Here is a 20,714-nt window from a genome sequence, read left to right as displayed (position 1 = left end):
TATTATTTTAATCTTATTTTAAGGCTTGCTTTTAATTAAAGGAAAATAACCTTTGAATAAATAACTGATGTACTGTAGAATAACATTTCATTTATGTAACTATTCTTATAACTGGGGCTGCTCTATAGAAAGGGTGGGGATAGAACACTTTAGAGGTTCTAACTGAACTTCAGTAAACATAGCTGTTAAATTACTTGTGAGTTTAACAACCTCTTAAGCTAACTAAATTCCAGGGTGATATTTCCTTCACCTGAGGTTTGCATTCAGCATTCTTAGCTGCTGCTTGCTCTTCATCCTTGTGCATCTTTGGTTTCAAAGGTGGTTCTGCCACAGAGAGCATTTATTTGCATCGTCTTGGGAAGTTCTGTTTAATTTCTGAAAAATAGACTCTTTGTTTTAAAATAGCTGATGCTTGTGAAATGCTTCTAATAAGAAAACTTGTCCCTTAGTTATCTATTCAGGTTGTTACTTAAATAAAATAGGACATCTTCCATTAAATTGATTAATAAATATATATATATATTAAATATTTTAAATGATTTTTTCTACTTTTCAATTTTACTAGACTGTTCTTAGCCTTAACTTTTCTAACTTATGTTTTTAATATAAGAAGGCACTTATTGTCTTTATAATTTCCAGTATCTCACATTCATATTTTAGAACTTCTTGACAGAAAAACTATATGCAGTCTAAAATTCTGTTATGCAGACTTCTGTCTAAGGCTTTGTGATGTCTATATTTGTTGATTGTTCAATATAACCTTTTTTCATTGCAGTCAGAATTTCATGAAAAGGATACCTTTTATATTTTCAACCATGTTGACATAAAAATTTATTACCATGTTGTGGAGAATGAAGCTCTGGGAGCAAGACTAGTTGCTGCTAAACTTGAACCAAAAAGGTTAGTAGTTGAAAGTAACTTGTCATCAAAAAGTCATACATGCCAGGACACTTGTTTTGATCTGGGAACCTGCTGCTAGTCAGAAATGGTTTCATATATGTGACCTGCAGATTACCTCTTCTGTTGATTGATGCAGTGTAGTTAGGACAGTGTAATGTAATTTTGTAATTTGATGGACCTTGGTGCAGTTTCTCCTACTTGGACCAAGAAAAGATAAAATAAAACCAGTAAGTGTTTGTGGGGTGTGATGAGTGTGTGTGTGTGCATGCATGTATTTCTCTACCAGGGAATATTCTGTCTTGTATCAGAACAGGACACCAGTGCCTGCTGCAGGCTTGGCTGGAGTGCAAGATTTGATCTGTTCAACAATCAGGATTTGTATAGAAAGATTTCACAGCTACACTCATCAGTTGTCCTGGTGTCTGTGTGGCTTTTGCACAACTGGTGTCTGTTGTGTTATTTCTTAGCATCTTGTCTTTCATGGCATAACTGAGCTTGTAGCATTGTTGGTTCAGTTGAACATATTTTTTCCTGAGAGAAGTTAGTAATTCTGGTGGTGTAACTTTTAAAATGTTTTGGAAGTTCATAGCAATACTAAGGCTTCTTTCATTTTTGGTACTCTGCTTTAGAGACTGTGCTCTTTTAAGAAGAGACAAATCTTGTTTAAGAAGTTCAAGTTTCAGAAATTCCTGAGCTTAGGATATGTTCCTTATGAGTCCTGAAATTTATGAGACATTAAGTACAATTCTTATATTGAAGGGAAGAATCCTTGGTATGCTTTTCTAAGTTGAATTAATTCTTTCTTAAGAATGTTGTCAGTGAAGTGGCTTTCATTTTGTGTCTTGTCTCCCTGCAGTTACAAGCATACTCACCCAGACAACCCCGACTGCTCAGGAGTGCCCATGGATATAAGTAATAAGGCCAGTGGAGAAGTCAAAATTGCTTACACATACTCAGTTACTTTTCATGTGAGTACTAAGATTTCTGTGGTGGTTACCTCTTAAAATCATGCATTAGTACTTTGAATTATAAAGATGGACAATTAAAATTGGCTCAGAATAATAAATTTGTAGTTTTAAAACTTTATTTGAACTGGAATGTCAGAGTTGGCTTGGGATTTAACCACATACATTACAGTTTTGCATACCAACACATACAGAGTAGATGTGAAACACATATGTGGTTTTTAAGAGTCACACTTTCCACATCTGCCTAGATTGTCTGGTAGATTATTTTTCAATCCAAGTTCCTAAGTCTGAGAAATTGTTTCATGTAGGTAGGTTGAAGCTGATAGTTTTCTGCCCTCCTGCTGTAAAAGCTGCCTTCTCTTTAAGGTCTTCCTCCCCTGGAATCCTTCAAAAGAGTAGGAAGCTGGTAGTCTTTGTTCTACTACTCTCCATTTAAAAGCAGAGGAGCAGTATATCAGGCAACTGCAGGCAGCAGTGATAGCTGAATGTTTTTCATTCTGCTGACAAGAGAGGGAGGTTTTGATTTTGTTTTGGTTTTCTGTAGATGGAGTTTGCTGGACAAACTGTTTATCAAAGTTCCCTACTCCTTCTCAAACTATTTCCACTCTGAGTTCAAAATACAATAAATAGTATAAGAAGTAGGAGGGATTACATTATGTATATACTATATAATAATATTTTGAGAAATTATATCAGTTGTGGTGCTGAAATGAATTTGTATACCGAAAAGCAAGTATTTCTGGAAACCTGTGAGAAGTCAGTAATCAAGAGTGACCTCAGCTTCATATTATTTGATTGTTTGTCCTTAAAAATGGCATGCCCAGCTGTGTGTGTGCACCTGTCTTGTGCACAGTGTTACATCAATTGGAGGTAATCTTCTGAATTTCTATTGGGTTGGCAGACCAGGTCATCTCAGGAAGAGAAAAAAAAGGCAGTTTAGATATGAGGAAAAATGCAGTTCTGTCCTAGAGTCATTGATACTGGTTTAGAAATTTGTTGCTTCCTTTGAGACATGGTTTTGTTATCTCAGTGAACTAGGTATGTGATCTTGACTACATTTTTTAACCCACTGGATTTTTTTCAAAATCTGGCTTTACTGGAAAGCACTCTTGTTCTTGTAAATTAGAATTACTGAAATAACAGCCTGTCAGACACCTAGCCAGTTTTGTTAATTGGCTTGTTTAATAGCCACCTTCACCTTGATTAACACTGTCTGTTCCTTTTTTCCTGTTTACTCTGCAAAATAAAACAAAGAAATGTTCTTTTTGAAGTGTTTTTGATCAATGAATGTTCATTTTGAATAAGTTTAATCTGTTGAAATGCCTGGAGGAATAATTTGCTTCCCTCTGCTAAGTTCTGTCTCCCCACCTGTCCTGCAGTAAAAGCTGTTTGTAATGGGATTGGTATTTGGTACTGAAATGAGGTTGGATGAAAGCAAAGGATAATTTGGACAGAGCATGATGTAGTGAGTGAAGTATCATCTGGAGACTGTATAGCATAGCTTAGTTTCTTGCTATATGGACTTATGTGCTAAAAAATCTATGTTCTTTCATTATTCTGCTATTCCATTCCAGTTCTTGAAGGGAGGGTGCACAATTAAATTAATTTGGTAAGCCTTAATGTCTTAAGAAGACACAAGGGCTCCATTTCAGAAAATATTTTGGATTAGATTCTATGGTCAAATCTTAGGTTTGCTCTAGGTAGCTGTTATTGAAGTATTCCCTTGTAAAGCATGGAACTTGAAATTTCAGTTAGTCACAAGATTTAAGATTGATTTGCACAAACATCAGCTTTCAAATGTATGAATTGGATATTGACTGTATCTGATGTTCATGTGTTTACTCTTTCAGGAAGAAAAAAATATCAGGTGGGCATCAAGATGGGATTATATTTTGGAATCCATGCCTCACACTCACATCCAGTGGTTTAGGTAAGGAGGAAATAGGAGGAAATTTATTGTACTGAAGTGTTTACATTGCAGTTTGAATGATGATTTTAATTGATTTTCTCTTTTTTTTTTTTTTTTTTTTTTTTTTTCAGTATTATGAATTCCCTGGTGATTGTCCTCTTTCTGTCTGGAATGGTAGCTATGATTATGTTGAGGACACTCCATAAAGATATTGCAAGATACAATCAAATGGATTCCACTGTAAGCCTAAAATGCAGTTCCTAAAATTTATTTGGAATGTAATTTTTCCAGTTAAATGTGTAGCTGTAACAGGCTATTTAAGTTGCAATCTACTGTATTCTAATAGATGTATTTCTTTTACAGGAAGATGCTCAAGAAGAATTTGGCTGGAAACTGGTTCATGGTGATATTTTCAGGCCCCCAAGAAAAGGAATGCTGTTGTCAGTTTTTCTAGGCTCTGGCACGCAAATCTTAATAATGACTTTTGTTACCCTGTGTAAGTAAAGTGGGGAGGATTTAGTTGATTGTACATGATTTTTCACTGCATGGTGCTAGTAAAAATAGCAGTATCATTTTGTCTATTTCATTAAAGTCACTAGAAACAGCTGAGCTGATGTAGTAGACATGCAGCTTAGTACACACAGATTGTAAGACAGCTGATGTTCTGGCTTTAAGTCAAACATATAGTCTAAGGTTTCTAACATCATTTCTAAAATTGTGCATCTCTGCTTCACAGTTTTTGCTTGCCTGGGATTTTTGTCACCTGCTAACAGGGGAGCTCTAATGACCTGTGCTGTAGTTTTGTGGGTGCTGCTTGGAACTCCAGCCGGTTATGTTGCTGCCAGATTCTACAAATGTGAGTAATAGTTACTGAAAATGACAAGGCTTAAGTTCATTAACATAAATTATCATTACAGAACTGATTCTTATTTTGCTGCACTGTTTGTAGCTTCCCTCAGGGCAACGTGGGGAAATGTATTTACCTTAACAACAGAATATATATATATATACACATATATATAGAGCACTTAACATAGTTACACTGGTTTTGATGTAATCATGCCTAAAGACCCTGAATTGTTCTTGCTGCTGTGTATTTGTGAAATTAAATAATAGTAGTACTAAGGTCATTATATCGTCACATCAGACTGTTTTCTGCTTCTGTTTCCTGTCACTGTGGGCACTGTGTAAACCTGCATTGAGTTTTAGCTGTGGATGTTGCTTGGTAACAGACACCTGCACCCCCAAATTGTGAACCTCAGTTCTTGCATGCCTGAGACTGGTGATCTCTTTTTAGCTAGCTCCCAGTTATTTTGGAGAATAATGCTTATTGAACTGTCTGGAGCACGGGGAGAAGGACTGTTCTGTAGCTGTAGAAGTCAGCCCTGTGGTGTCTGGGCCCCTGACAGGAGTTAGTTGATACTGTGCTCCCTCACTGATCCCAGCTATTGTTTCAAGACCTGTCTGTCTGCCAGCCTCAGATGGTTGGTTTACCCCTGTATCCTCTGATTTATTTTAAGGTGAAGCATGGCAGTCCACATACAGCTTGTTTTAATTACCTTACTCAAGGTGAAAGATTTTTTGACTTGAGAGAAACGGATCTTTTGAACTACTTTAGTTGTCAATATATGGGGCTACAGGAGAAGTTTATTTCAGAACTTCAGCCTGGCAGTAGATACTGGAGATCTTCCTTCTTACCATTTGGTAGTTTTCATGTGGGGAAAACCAGTGGGAAAAGTGAGTTTGTGTCTTGTAGGGAGTTTTTTGCGTAGTGGTGGTGACATGAAAATGAAATATTCCTAATATCCAAGCCAGTTAAGACTTAAACAGAAGGAAATTTTAGTACTAAAAGCATAATTGAGGATAGAATTATTCTTGATATTGTGGTGTATACTCTGTGTTTTGAAGGATATTTTGAAGTGTATTAGTGGTAAATTGAATCCTATGTCTTTGGTGGAAATGTCGTTTTTAAGGATAAAATTTAATATTTTATTTATTGGTAATCACTTAGTTGATACTTGAATGTTGTGTTTAATTACTAAGACAGTGAATGACTGATCCAGGGATATTTTTGTTGTTATAACAGGAAGTGGTTTATACCCTGTATTAGAGCATGTAAGCATGAATGGGGTTTTTTTAATAGTATACAAATAATGTGACATATAAAACAAAATGCAACTGAAATGGATATCCAATTTTAAAAGTTGTTTGTTTTTTTTTTTCAAAACTGCATTTAGAAAGTGAAACATGAGTTGAAACTAAATGGTTAATCTTAATAACTGCTGTCACATTCTACCAAGTTTTTATGAAGAAATAGAAACTTAATTAAAATCACTCTAACCATAATCACTTCTGACTCTTGAAATAAAGAAGCATGTCATTATGGCAGTGCTCAGATGAAATTATCTGCTTCACTGCACTCCAGCAGGATATTTTCATTTGAAAGTATATTGACTAGAATTTTTATCAGCATAGTGCAAATTCATAAAGATTTTCTTTAAAAAGCTATCTTTGGTCTTTTGGTATCACCACTGCTTAATGCTGCTAAGACTCAAGAAAACATCACTACTTCTGTAAGCGTGTTAGTTCTGACTCTTCTGTAAGATTCATTGGCAAGAATTATTTCAAGAAAACTGTTAAGCTTGGTTTTCACATATTTATGTATCTTTACCTACTGAAACCTGCAGTCAAATGCTAGAAAGCTTAAATTTCTTAATCGCTCCAGGTTTAAAACATTTTTTAAAGATTTAGAAATACTGCAAATCTGCTCCGTCTTTTTAGTAGATAAAGTCATCAGAAAGACAGTTTTAGTTGGATACCTTTCCTGACCTTGGTCTGAGACGTTTTGCTTTGAAGTTCTGTGGTTAAGCAATAGGATAAGGAAATCCAATTTTATTACTGAATATTTAGTTTACTGGTTTTGGGCAGGATAGCACATTATTTGAGTATTTGCAAGTTAAGTATAACAGGTAAATGGACTGGAAAATTAATAGTTGAGCTTAATACATGTTTTAATGTCTGTCAAATGTTTTAATATACAGCATTTGGAGGTGAGAAATGGAAAACAAATGTCCTGCTGACATCATTCCTTTGTCCTGGGTAAGCTGAGAATATTGTCATGATTAAGAGAATTAAATTGCTTCTCTGATGCGCATAGCTAATTTTTTAGGTTTCAGCCATACAGGTAAATCTTACATTGTCCCTTTATTCTGGGAGCTCCAAGAGTATCGTGGTGCTTTTGACAAAGATGGGTATGTTAGTGGCATATCATACTTAGATTTTATTTTTTTTTTTGTAAGCATTTGTTTACTCTCACCACATGAAAAGGTTGATTAGGAAAAGGCCTTATGAAAGTAGTAAGTTTGAGGCCCACTTTTTCATTGTTTTCTTTCATTCTCTGGACTGCACTATTCTGACCTCACTGTAGTCAGTCTTACATAGTGTCATGTAATGTATAACCACTCTGATAATTTTTTCCACTTAATCACAGCAAGCAGTCTTACCCTGAAGTGTAGTTAAGACAAGCATGTATTTGAAATAGCTTAGTTGGAACGTCAGTGCCTGCTGGAGTTCAGTCCCACTAGATTAACAAAGAATTGCTTGTCTGATCTCTTTGTTTTCATATTTTGTGTGTGTCATTTGGTTTTAGCAGAGATTCGTGCTAAAATCTCAAAACAGTGCCATTGTTTTGTCAGGGTTACTGAACGTTCAGAAGTATTTGTGTGCTCTAAGTGTGCTCTGTGTTTTTCAGAATTGTATTTGCGGATTTTTTTATCATGAACCTCATTCTCTGGGGAGAAGGCTCTTCAGCAGCTATTCCGTTCGGTACCTTGGTTGCTATTTTGGCACTCTGGTTTTGCATATCTGTACCACTGACATTTATTGGTGCCTATTTTGGGTTTAAGAAAAACGTAAGTGTTTTGAGAATTTGTTTTTTTAAGGGTATACATACATAAACACACACAAATATTTTTCTCTGTATAGGCCATGACTGAGGTAGCACCTTAGCTAGTTGCACTGTTGGCTCCAGTTCAGTTCAGCTGCTTTAGAACTGCCTTAGAGAACCAGTCTTGGTATTCCAAGGCTGTGACACATGGTTGGTGACAGTGATACTTCTCTGCAGCAAATTGGGTTGTCATTCTATTTAATTGAGTGACTGCTACAGATAAATCAGTGATTTGAGCATTTTTATTTTAATTAGCATCTCTTTCATATACTAAAACAAATACTTGACCCAGCAGGCATGAGGGAAAGCAAATTCTGCATTTCTGGGTTTTGTCATGTATTTCTTGTTCCTGTCTGCCCTCTACACTGAGGATGTTCCCTGATCAAATTGCTAGAGTTCTGTGAAATCTGTTTGCATAATGTAAATGGTTATCTCTGCTTGGTAGACATTAATTGTGATTTACTCCTAAACCAATCAATTTTACATGTTTTTATGACAGCTCTTTGTGACCAAACATTTAATAATTTGGTGACCAAATCATTAAATAATGAGATTGGTTCTTTTTTTCTTTTTTTTTCTTAAAAAACTGTTTACTGTCCCCCACAAATAAATTTCTATAAGTGCAGATACATTTGTGGGTTTTCTCCTGCATAGGAAACCAGGATTCTGTCTCTCTGTAGATCTCTTGTAATACCTTCAGAGAATATTGTTTTAGTAGGCACTTTTTAATTCAGTGGGCTTTTTCTGATAACCATGTTGAAATTCCATCAAGTTCCCCTGCATTGTACAGGTGTGTACATCTTTTAAGGAAGGAAGATTTGATAAGCTAATAAGGCAATGTGGTAGGTGTCACAAAAACTTGAAAATCAAATCAGAAAGGAAGTATCTGTTGGTGCTTTTGATGTAATTGCTATGAAAGCCAAAAGATAGAGTATGCATGTATCTTACAATGCTTTACATTGTTTTCTCTCACCATGCTGATCCATGCATGTGTCTTGAATTAGGATTAAATTGCCAGATGGAGTCCTTTCAGTAAGTTTATCCTAGTGCAATTTTTAAGTAAATCCTGAAAGACAACACACAGGAATTTTTAGAAGGTGAAAGCAGGAATCTGCACCACCACTACCCCAGCTGAAATATGGTAAATCAGCTCAGGCTCTGTAACAGATGATAGATAGGCAAACATTGAAATGGAAGTCCAAAATATCTGTCACTATGTTTTCAGTAAGAGCTGTCTTTTAGCAAGTTTGCCAAGCAAGTGTTGGTAACTGAGCTGGAGCAAAAGCAAATGTAGTGTAGCTGGGTATGCACATGCTCAAAATAAAGAGTAGACTTTGTGCCACCAGTCATTACGAAAAGAAAGCAAAAAGGTTTGATACTTCATTTATTTGGCTGTTTGTTATTTTTGTTAAAAGGCTATTGAACACCCTGTTCGCACAAATCAAATTCCACGTCAGATTCCTGAGCAATCGTTCTATACAAAGCCATTACCTGGTATTATCATGGGAGGGATTCTTCCTTTTGGATGTATCTTTATACAGTTGTTCTTCATTCTCAATAGTATTTGGTAAGTTCACCATAAATTGAATTTTCTGTCATAAAAAAGTGATAATTTCTTTGTGAAAGTTTTCTTCAATATGCTTTCCTGGATTATTTGGGGATGCATTGTTACCATACTGGTTTAATACTATTTAAATGTTAGTATCTTTTTTATGTTTTAATGATACTCGGTGCCTGTTGTGCTTGTTGGGGTGTGCAGAGAGGTGGCTGTGATATGCTTAGCAATTTACAGCTGACCTACCTTCAGATAGTTTGTTGTTTTCTCATGCTACTCTTGTGACTTCATGTGGAAGTGGCTCTGAAGCTGATATATAGCATATAACTTGACAGTAGTAAAGTTTATTAAAATAAACTTGAGATTTGTTTGGTAGTTGTTATTAGGCTAGACAAGTATTACTACTCTTGGGAGGAAAAAAAAGAACCAAGAACAAATTCTTGTGAAATCTTAATTTTAAAAGAGTAATGGTTTTTAAAAAGAAAGCCTCATAGACTAGTGCAGTATAAGTGAATTTTGATGTGAGCTCACTGACAAACTAATCTACTGTGAGGAATTTGTCTTCCTTCTGGCACAATTTAGTTATTGGCTCTTGTTAAACTGTTTCTGAACCTTGAATAGGTGCCTCTACCCAACACAGACAGCTACAGCATTTGACATTTCTTGTTATTTTGGAGCTTTGCCCCTTTGATTGAAATGTGAGGTGAAATCCAGGTTCTTCTGAAGTCAGTGGAAGAGGTCATGCTGACTTCACTGGAACTGTGATTTCACCATTATGTTTAGTCATTTCTTTCTCTAAAATCCCAACCAGGGGCATGCTTTGGCCTTGCTTTCTCAGTGTTCTCAGACCAAGCTGCCAAGGTTCCTATTCTTTAGTTAGAAAATAAATTAGTCAATTGTATGGCTGCACAATTGACAGTTTTTCAATAGGAAGGGAAAATACTTAAGGTGATGTTACTACCTATGAAGAAATAATAATAGCACAATGGCCATTTAACTTTTTTTAACTGCCTTTTATAGGTCCCACCAGATGTATTACATGTTTGGCTTCCTGTTTCTGGTATTCATTATTTTGGTTATTACATGTTCTGAGGCTACAATATTGCTCTGCTACTTCCATCTATGTGCAGAGGTAGGAAATACTTCCTCTGTTTTCAAACCTGATAATGTTCTAAGAATGTTTCCAAAAATGTTCATGTCTTTGTAATTAAAAATAAGTATTCCAGAATTCAACATGAACACTAGTGCTAGATGACATGTAAACTCATTTAAACTATGTCTTTAAAAAGTGAAGCAGGCTACTTTTGGCAACTCTTCTAAGAAATATTAAAACCTTGCACTGGGTGTTGCTGAGTCAGATGTCACATCTTTAGATTCTCACTCCCTGTTTTCTGAAGGTGCTAAATTAATCCATTAATTTTGTTCAATCAGAGTACATTTTGGACATGCCCAGCCTTGGGGAAAAAAAAATAAATCTCTGTGGCTGGAAATAAGTACACCTGGCTAATTTGGGATTTTAGTATTTTGTGTATTTGCTATTGATCTTTAGGTTACTTATCTCTAGTTTTGAATGGTGTTATTAAAGCAGTATTGGTTATATATAGTTCTTCTCCCTCTAGATAAAAAAATACCCTGCAAAAACTTACTTTTGGATAAAGTCATAATAGAGAAGGTAGCTCTGCATTCCCTGGTAGGATCAGTGGGCTAGAGGTGTGCGCAATATTTCTCACACATTTGTATTTTCTCTCACTCTAGGACTATCACTGGCAGTGGCGTTCATTTCTCACTAGTGGCTTCACTGCAGTTTATTTCCTAATATATGCAATACATTATTTCTTTTCTAAACTGCAAATCACAGGAACAGCTAGCACCATTTTATACTTCGGTTATACCATGATTATGGTTTTGATCTTCTTCCTTTTCACAGGTAAGTGTATTCAACCTGATTTTTAAATTTTGAATCTGCCTTTAGTTTTGTACAGTAGAATCCTTGGCAAAACTGATCTTGATACAGAATTATAAATTTATGTATGCCTTTGATTTTTTTCCAGGTGTAGCATATTGCAACTATGTGCTTACAAACTTTAATAAAAGAGATAAATGAGGATGAGGCAAAACTACTGCTAACTTGAAGTGTGGCCTGTCATTAGGTCTACAAATATGTGATAAATACTTTTCCAGATTTTATTTTTATGATAGTCATATGACAAACCTCAGCTTTTAAAAATAAGTTGTCTTTGGAGAAACACACTTCAAATCACACACAATCAAGTATAAAGTTACAGTGTCAAGATAAAAACAGCAGGATTTTTGGAATAGCTGGAAGGAAGAGAGAGGGATAAAGGTAGATAAAGAATGCCTTGTTTTTTAAATTTACTCTCTTCCAGAATGTATTTAGCTGTATCCCAATTGCATTGAAGTGGCATGGGAAGCAGACAGAATTTCTCTAACTTTTTTTTTATCAGTCTTGTCTGAACCTTGTAATCTTCATTGAGAGCGTTTGGAAAATACATCTGTCCTTAGGTGCTGCATTTCAATTTCCTCTTCAGTAATTGAGATGAGGTCACAATATTTTCCATTGTAGTCTTCAGTCAGACAGAAATAGCCCTTGTTTAGGGGGGGAAAATGGCAGTGAAAATGCAAGAAGTCTCCTTTCAAACTGATGCAAGAAGGCAGCAACTGCCAACTCCTCAAAAAGGCCTTAAAAATTCTGTGTTCTGCTGCAGCAGAATGCAGTCCATCCCTGTATACTCTGCCCTACAGAGCAGTACTTCTGAGACTACTTTGAACTGATCCATGGTTTAAATAATTTCAGGCCTCATGTTGATGATGACTTTTAATGATTCCAAAGTCTTGGATATGTGTCTGTGTATAGACACTATCTTTTGGGGCCTCCTAGACTACAAATGGCTTGTCATCAGAGCTTTTAATACAAATCTCACTATGACTTTTAAGTAGAATTTTCATTTCCACTTAACCTAGGAGAACAAAAATAGTAAGAGAAGAAAGAACTAAGAATGGTGTTCATTTTAAGTATAATTGAATATTTCAAAGACATATCTACTTCAGCTAAGAAAATATTGAAGCTGTTTGTAGACTGAATGCAGATGATGATGAATGGGAGCAATGGCCTGCAAGGATTTTCTTGGGTCATTGCCTGTTTAAAAGGAAAAAATGGGACTTTAGTGCATTATATAATCTCACTGAAAAGTGATCAGGCTGTGTCCCAGAAGTGGTCAGTTTTATCTTCCATCCTTCATTTTAAGTCAGTCCAATGTATTTTGGCATTGCTTGCAGATAGTTTGTAATTTATGCATCTCTGCTTTTATTCACATTTCTGTACCAGTTTGCAAGTCATTCTGAATGCACAGATCAGAGATTCTGCCTCCCTTGCTCAGGTTTTCTTCTTTCTCACCTTGCTTTTCTCTTAACCTTTACTGCTGGTCTGGGTGTACTGATAGTTTCATTGAAGTAAAAAATCCTAGGATGTGTGGTTGTTCAGCTGGAAATGAATGTGTACTGCTGTATGCAGATCAGCTTTAAATGCAGTGCAGACTTGCAAAGTAGTGTGAAAAATAGTAAGGCCTTACATAAGTGTAAAGTCAATTAATTTAGTTTCACCAGCTTTTCCAACAGATGTTCAGCAAGTCTGCCTGTAATAGTAAAACAGTTTTGCCCAAAACCAGAATTGTGTTTACCTTGTCTCCTTTGTTCACTTTGGATGTGTGCACTAATTCTGGAGCAAATTCATTCAAGATAAAGGGGATTTACAATAATTTTCTATGCTGAGACATGGTTTAGCTGCCTTTTGCATCTCAGATACTCATATAATTTACATTTTTTGCCCTTATTCTTTCGAGTCAGTCATGTCACATGGCATTGTCTAGAGGCATTAAGATGTGTCCACTGCATCCCCATTTTTCCTTTGCTCACGCGTTCACTTTCAGTTGACCAAGTGGCTGTGCAACACCTGCCAGCAAATTTTTAGGGTAGGTTCATAAGCATGCAAAGATGAGGTGGTTTATTCTCAGCCCCTTTCAGCTTCTTTTTGTGGCAGTCATTTGTTGGTAATTGGGACAGTGGAAATGCAAGTCATCCTGTGCAACTAGAACTCAGTTTTCAGTCTGTATGCTCTTGGTTTTTTAAATTTTCAATTTCGATGTTGAAATCAGGGGAGGTTACACTTGAGGCAATTAATTACATAGAATTGTAAAACACTGTGCTTAACAATTTTTTATCTAATTCCCTCAAGATTAAGTGCAAATTACCTTTTAATTTGGGGAAATAATCCTGTTTCATAAGATTTGAGAAGAATTATGTCCATTTAGGTTGATATGAATGTAAAAGCAGGTTATGTTCAGTTCTCTGAGATTTACTGAAGTGCTCTGAGATAAGGATTTGCAGAAGAAATCAGAGGTAGGGTAAAGGTACAGGCAGTTCTCCTTTTTTTTTTTAAACAAAAGAACATATTAGCAATTTAGCAAAAACTGCTCCCAAGGGCAACTGACTTCCCATGCCAGGATGATAAAAAAGCTAACAAGAAAAAGTCATAATTGTTGTATGAAAACTATTCTGCTGCTGCTTACTCATCTGTGAAGAATTGTCAGGATGGGGAGGAAGGGTTTTGACGATGCCCTGCTGCTATGTCAGTGTAACACATGCTTCAGGCACTTGCATCCATACTGCATTCCAGGTCATTGATCAGACTCAGCAGGCACAATACCGGGAGCTACATGACAAATCTTTGATTCACAGCTGGGCTCACAACTACGTATCACAGTAAATGAATCACTTAAACATCAGTAGTTTAGCAAGCGTAAAGTGAAAAAAAATGACCATGATATCATTCATGGTTCCTTTCAAGCTTTGATAGACAACAAGTTACCACACAACTTTTGTTGCCCCTCTTACCAAATGTAAAACAAAGGAAGTTTTTTTTCCTCTAAAGAACTTCTTTGATGCTTGTATAAGTTCAGGATAGAATTCTAGAAGAGGTACTTAGGCAGAAATCAGATAATCTTCAGGGCTCTTTTCCTGTCCTAGTTTTTGTGGGAAATTAAGGTCCCTGTAACAGGTGTTCTGAGCTGCTGTTTAATCCAGTATCATTCTGATTGAGACTGAATTTTGATGTAATCCAGTTAAATTAACAAATCCCAACTATATTAACTATTTCACATTCAAAATAATATTTTTGTTAAAAGTTTCTTTTGGAGTTACAGAAAAAGAAGGGATGAAGCCACTGGTTTTTTTCTGCTAGAAGGATAATAAATAATCAGGGAAATTATTTTCATCCTCCAGTTTTAGTTCAAATCTGTGTATACCTTTTGACTGTCATAAGTATTTCAGTAGTGTTTGTTTTTAAGGTATGTAACACATGTTTTCCGTAGGACTACAAGTTGTGTAGTAACTACACTATGGTTTGAAATTTGTATTAACTCAGTCTGTGGAGAAATAAAGGTTGTGCTCTAGTTTTCCAAGACCTTAAAGTATTGCTAAGCAATGGGAACTCTGATGATGTTATTATGTTTATTAAACATAATAATGTTCTGACAGCTGAGCAGATGAGAGAAAGTGTGTGTGAGTAGTCACTGAGAAAGGGTGAAATGGAGCAGTGTGAAAGAGTGGGACTGCAGCATACTGGAACAGGAACAAAAAAATAAACAGAAACATCTTACTACTAGAGCATTCCACATGATCTGTTCTGTGCTCCTGAAAATAATGAGAGGTTACAGAGTAGTTGATGCCCATAAGGTCCGAGTACTGTCTGTAACTTTCCATTATCTGATGTGATTCATGTACTGAAGGCTAAGGACAGCAGATCACAGATACATACATCCTGACTCACAAACTATGAACAGAAATTAATGTCTCCTGTGTCAGTGTTCTAACATGTAATTTTCTTTTTTCTCTCTTCTAGGCACAATTGGATTCTTTGCATGCTTTTGGTTTGTAACCAAAATATACAGCGTGGTGAAAGTCGACTGAAGAAACCGATGTAAAGAGTTAACACAGAAGAGGTTTAATCTTCATTAACCTAACTTAAAAACCTGGTCTTGTTGATGAACTTGAGCTTTATCAGAAGTATTGGCTACCTGTTCTTTGAGAATGATACTGAAATGCACCTACTTTTCCACTAACACGTTTGTATTGTGACTTAACAACCTGTTTTCATTCAAACCTTAATGAAGATCAAAGTTACAATATTTATGCATTTGTAAATACAACTATACTTTGAAAGAAATGTTAAATTCTAATGGCAGAATAGAAGTGGCTGTATTACACAACTTAATGATACTTCTGATGAAAGTACAACTGTAAATAGGTTTTTCTAGCTTGGTAGGTGGGATGATTTATTTTTCTTTGAGGGAAATGAGAACTTTTTATTATGCTAACTTTGAAGGATGACTCTTTAAGAGGTGTTGCTTTTAGTCTGAATGTGATTTTTATTTTTTACTGGTGTTACGTCCATAAATATTCTGATTTCTGTGACTTAATTAGTTTTGGTGTTCTTGGCCTTTCAAACTATGTGCCTCTGAGTCCTTGAATTTATAAATTCATAATCCAATAAACGTTGTAAAAATGTCCTCATTGACTTATTACATATTAGAAGTTCATAAAAATATGTAAATACGATTATATTGAAGACAGACGCTTAAAGATTGCATAGAGTATTTTCTGGCATTTTCTATGGTTTAATGTATATTGACACACATTTAGATCTGCAAGAATTATTATTTGTGCTAAATGGCTTTAACATGGACATGTGATTGTGGCTCATGGGAACTAAATTATACACCCATTTAACAAAAGCTCTCTGCAGCATTAATCCAGTCCTTAACCCAGAGATTGCCATGGAGTTGTCACTATGTTGAGAAGATCTTACAAGGCATGAGTCGGCATTCTCTGCTGATCTTGCTTTTAGATCTCAATGATGCATATTCTATACAGCAACTATTGCTGACTGTACTTAATGTCGGTTAAAAAATAAAAGAAAATTACTATTTTTGCCTTATATTAAAAGACTAATGTCAATTTTGGATGACTGGCATTAAACCTATATTTGCCTTTTTTTGGAAATGGAGTATTTTGTTCAAACCTTGTTTGATAGTTTTAGATTCATAACACAATTTGGCTGGTAAAATTTTATTTAAAATTAAACTTCATGTACTAATTGCCATTCATAAGGTTGGGGGGGTTTATTCTTACCAGTTTACTTTTCTATAGGACCTTAACCTGATGATGCTTGAATATTGGACCCAATAAAAATATCCTTGGTTAAGGTAACTTGTCATTATTAACCTCCCAAAAGTTGGCACATCAAGGCTTCAGGAGGCATTAGCACAATTTTGCAGTGCTCCCTATCCCTTCCCAGATGAACCACAGCACTCGTGTTCTGCCTGTTGCCAGACACAGCTCTGCTCAGATGAGCACAGGTTTGTTCTTGTGCCCCTCCCAACATACAGTCACGAGGAAATGTTGGTTTTAGGTAAATCTTCCATGCTTTGTGTTCAAAACAGGAAAAGGGTGAGTATGGTGTTTGCTCTTTACTACTGTAGTAAACTGTAGTGTGACTCTGTGATTCAAAAGTTTAAAACTAGAATAGTCTGCATATCCCTGTATAGTTACTGCCTGAAATTGCCAGTAGTTTTTACACAAATAGGGATACTTAGTTTGAGAAACGTGAATCAATTGTCTGCTACTGAAATTCAAATTCAAAAAACCAGATTTTTGTGACAATTGCTGTTTAAAAAAGATTAATAGAAGTTGGATGAAACCACTGTGGTGTATGTGTGGGTTTGAAACTGATGGGTGTATTTTCCTGGGGATTTTTCTACAGACTAGTTGACAATTCATGGCAGCTTCTCAAGTATTTTAATTCCAGCTCTAAAGGCAGTCTGTGAAATGTGTCACTATCTTCTGGAATCTGAATCTGCTGCATACACAGCTTTTCAAGCAGCCTTGCCTTGTAATAATTGCAGCTGTTTTGCAATTGCAATGTTTCAGTGTGAGACAATTCAGAAAGTTTAATACATCACAGATTTTACAGAAGAGCTGTTCAAAAGTTGATTTTGCCCTTGTAACACTGCCTCAGATAATTTTAAATGTTTTTCTAGAATTTAGACTTTTGGTCTGTGTTAAGGTATTAAAGCGTTCTACTCTATACTGTATCTGTTTTCCTCTTGGGAGACCTGGTTTTTTGCCTAAACTTTCAAAATACTGAGTTTTTCAAAAAACTTAATGCATTATCCAGTATTTTCTCAAATTGCACTTATGGCAATCTGAGAAAATGTCAATTATTCAGAGGGTTAAAGAGGTAGGACAGATTGCTGAGCTGCAGGAAGACAGGGCAAATTTGGACAAAACACTTCAGAGAAATGTCAATTTTTTGGTGGCTGATAAATAATTTTAAAACTTCCTGTTCAGAGTCTGAATAAGAGTGCCCATCACTGCCAAATTTAGTCTGAAAGGAATCCTTGGTCCAAATAATACTTTCAAAATGTGATATGGGAGTTGGTGTCCTGATTTTCTTTCTCCAGAAGAAATAAGAGCAGCTTTGTGGCAAGCTGTCACTCACCAGGGCAGGCTGGTTGGGCCATTTTGTTCTGTAGCTTCCATTCTTATTCAAAAGCTTGGCTGTGTTTGAACACTGGTGCGAGCCCTCAGGTTTCTGTGGTCATACAGGTTGTGTGAGCCCTCAGCTGCTTGGCTGGATCTTGTAAGCAATGTTGTAAATATTAGTTGACTGTGAACCAGTCACAGTGTCTTGAGGCTTTTTGTGCCATTTTCAGGCACAAATGACTTCAGGAAAAGTCTGACAGTGAGGACAAGAGGTGAAACGACAAAATTCTGGCAGGCACCTGAGGTGCTCACTTACACTGATCTGAGTATATGTTTGAAGGGCTGGGAGGCACCAGCCAAGTCCTTTTTGAACTGATGTACAAATCAAAAAGGTGGAATGTGGACACAATGTTTTGCTAATACTGGAAAAGGCAAAACCACCAATCTCTAAGCAGGCTGGCACATCTATAGGGGGGCTGGGGTGCTTTTTGGTTTTGGTTCTTCGGTTTTTTCCTCCTTTTAATTGAGTGCTTGGTTTAGCACAGTGTATGGTTTAGTGTATCTGCTCCAGGAATTGAGCAAGAACTTTAAGTAAGCTTAGCTAATGTGGGACACACATGTCCATGAGTTTTTGCCATGAAGTTACAGGCCATTTTCTTTCTGTTTGAGCATCTTTACAGTTTGGACACCACCTTCATTTCTGGGCAGTTGTATCTCCAGCTCCATCAGCCTATCAGAGCTATGTATTTCCTTAAAGGAAGAGAGATTACTTGTGCAGAGATGTTCTTGTCCCAGATACACTGCTTCCTACAATTCACCTCTAATTTAAATTTTTTTCTCAGTACCCCGCTGTTTCTCCTTATGTCAGTCACTAGTGATCTATTTATTTCCATATCTCCATAAATATGTGTTCCTCAACAGACTCATGAAATAAGTTACTCCTGTTACTTTAAAGAATTACTTTGGGTATATGTGTCTACACAAGTGTGGGACACTTCAGATTAAAGCACAAACCTTCAGGGACTACTGAGAGACTTAATTTATCAGTTGATTACTGTACAGCTGCCATCATGCACTCTTTCCTCTTATGTGAAACATCTGGAACTTGCTGTTGATGAGATGAGAGTAGTTAACTCTTGTAAATCAGATAAGCCAGAAGATTACAAATGAAGCCTGTCATGTTTGGGTGATGACACATTTTTGCCACTTGCCAGGATTCCAGGGCTTGCAGTGAAAATGCAGTTGAAGTTCTCCCTTCCCTCGAGCTATTTGAGGATAGCCTGCTGGCCACAGCATGCACACAAGTACAGGATGCAGGAGCAGAGGCAAGGGCATGACAGGAAGGTTTGACCAAAGCAGTCTACTGGAGGGATTTAGCATTAGATCTGTAAACATGCATGATCAGAAATGCACAGCCAAAAATCTTGGCAAGGAATAATAACAGTAATTAACTAAATAATTCACTGGTGAATGTGCTAACATTGTGTCTCCTGCATGTAGTATGGGCACGCTGCTAGCAGGGCCCTCTAGAATTCACTGGATTTGTAAAGCCTTACTTTATAAGGATTAATTGTCCTTACTCAGGAACCCATTCTGATACCTTCAAACAGCTTTTCTAAGTTCACTACAAAAGGCTGCTTCAGATAGGGGCCCACAGGGTGTCCTGAGAGGCTGTCCAGCCTGGGCAGTGAGATGGGCAGAATGGCACATTCCAGCTTCTCAGTTCAATAGTGCTAACTCCTTGTTTTCAAACAATTCAGCACAACTGCTGTTTTGCTGCTGCTGCAAGACTCAAAACTTGATGTGGCTTGTGTGGGTGGTTTGGGTCTTTTTTTGGGGGGGTGGGGGAACAGGGTTGTTTGGTGGGGTTTTGTTCAGAGATTTGTTGGGGTTTTTTTCAGTAATTATATCAAGTCAATTTCGTCTCTCTTTTGGGGAAATGTTCAGGTAGAGAAGACAGTCTTCCTGATATTTTCCCAACTTCCCGTGACTGCCTTTTGATTTGTTTACAATTACACATTTGGTTGATGTCTATGAAATCATTAAACTGCTTTGACTACATGAAGTGAAGAAGGGAAATATGCAACTGGGAAGAGAAGTGACGTCCCAGGAGAGCAGGCACATGCACAGTCTGGCCTCTGCTTGCCCTCTGTGTTGCAGAAGGTGAGCAAACTTCTCATTCTCTGGAGGCTGGAAAAGGCAGGTGGGCTGTGTTCAGCTCCCACCTTTTGCATGCACCAGTATCAGTTGCTCTGGGATATTACTGAGGAGGTCAGTGGGCTTCCAGGATGCCCCATCCTCTCCCTTGGTAGCCCAAGGATACAAGAAGCATTAGGGTTGTGATATTTCTCCAGCCTTGCTTAGGAGCTACAAAATGGAGCAGCCAGAAAATCAGATCTGTTTCCTACATTTTTCTGCAAGTTCTCACAAGCAGCCCTCTCCACTTTCCTGCTAGAAACTGCTCTTCTCTTCCCACTGGAGGAAGGCTAGCAAGGCAGCTGAGAAGAAACTGATGTTCTGTTGCTCTGTCTCCTTCTGCAGGCTGTAGTGACAGCAACAGAGCTAAATCATACGTGTTCTCCTGCTGCAGGATGTCACATCAGGGCAGCCCCAAGGCAGGTGGAGGGCAAGGCAAAGGAGAAACAGCAGGTGGCCTTAAATTTGCTGTCTATCCCAGAAAGCTGGGTGACTGTAGTAACACTGGATAAAAATTAGAGAGAGGCTTCCTTCCCTTCAAGAAGGACAATATCGACACCCAGGGGGCAGAGTCCAAACAAAGAATTGACCTATGCACCAGGAAAATGATGGTTTATTAAACTCAAATATTTTCTGTTAATCTGTTACCTGTTTCAAGTGGGGTTTTTTTCTGGAAGAGAC

At 36.9% G+C, this 20,714-nt stretch overlaps 1 protein-coding gene across 1 annotated transcript in view; it reads left to right on the top strand.

Moving 5' to 3' along the window:
• The window catches only part of TM9SF2 (transmembrane 9 superfamily member 2), a 28,287-nt gene extending 11,932 nt beyond the window's left edge, over positions 1–16,355 (top strand). The window contains exons 6-17 of the mRNA XM_058045671.1: positions 776–900; positions 1,757–1,868; positions 3,719–3,798; positions 3,909–4,017; positions 4,141–4,273; positions 4,514–4,633; positions 6,819–6,876; positions 7,529–7,688; positions 9,139–9,290; positions 10,299–10,410; positions 11,034–11,205; positions 15,196–16,355. Of these exons, the coding sequence (XP_057901654.1) occupies positions 776–900; positions 1,757–1,868; positions 3,719–3,798; positions 3,909–4,017; positions 4,141–4,273; positions 4,514–4,633; positions 6,819–6,876; positions 7,529–7,688; positions 9,139–9,290; positions 10,299–10,410; positions 11,034–11,205; positions 15,196–15,263 (1,401 nt within the window). The 3' untranslated portion in view covers positions 15,264–16,355. The remainder of the gene's footprint in view (positions 1–775; positions 901–1,756; positions 1,869–3,718; positions 3,799–3,908; positions 4,018–4,140; positions 4,274–4,513; positions 4,634–6,818; positions 6,877–7,528; positions 7,689–9,138; positions 9,291–10,298; positions 10,411–11,033; positions 11,206–15,195) is intronic.
• The last annotated feature ends 4,359 nt before the right edge of the window (positions 16,356–20,714 follow it).

The sequence above is a fragment of the Melospiza georgiana genome, chromosome 2 (assembly GCF_028018845.1).
Source record: "Melospiza georgiana isolate bMelGeo1 chromosome 2, bMelGeo1.pri, whole genome shotgun sequence".
Taxonomy (NCBI): Eukaryota; Metazoa; Chordata; class Aves; order Passeriformes; family Passerellidae; genus Melospiza; species Melospiza georgiana.
Note: the sequence above shows the minus strand (reverse complement) of the source record. Positions and strands in the feature narration are given on the sequence as shown.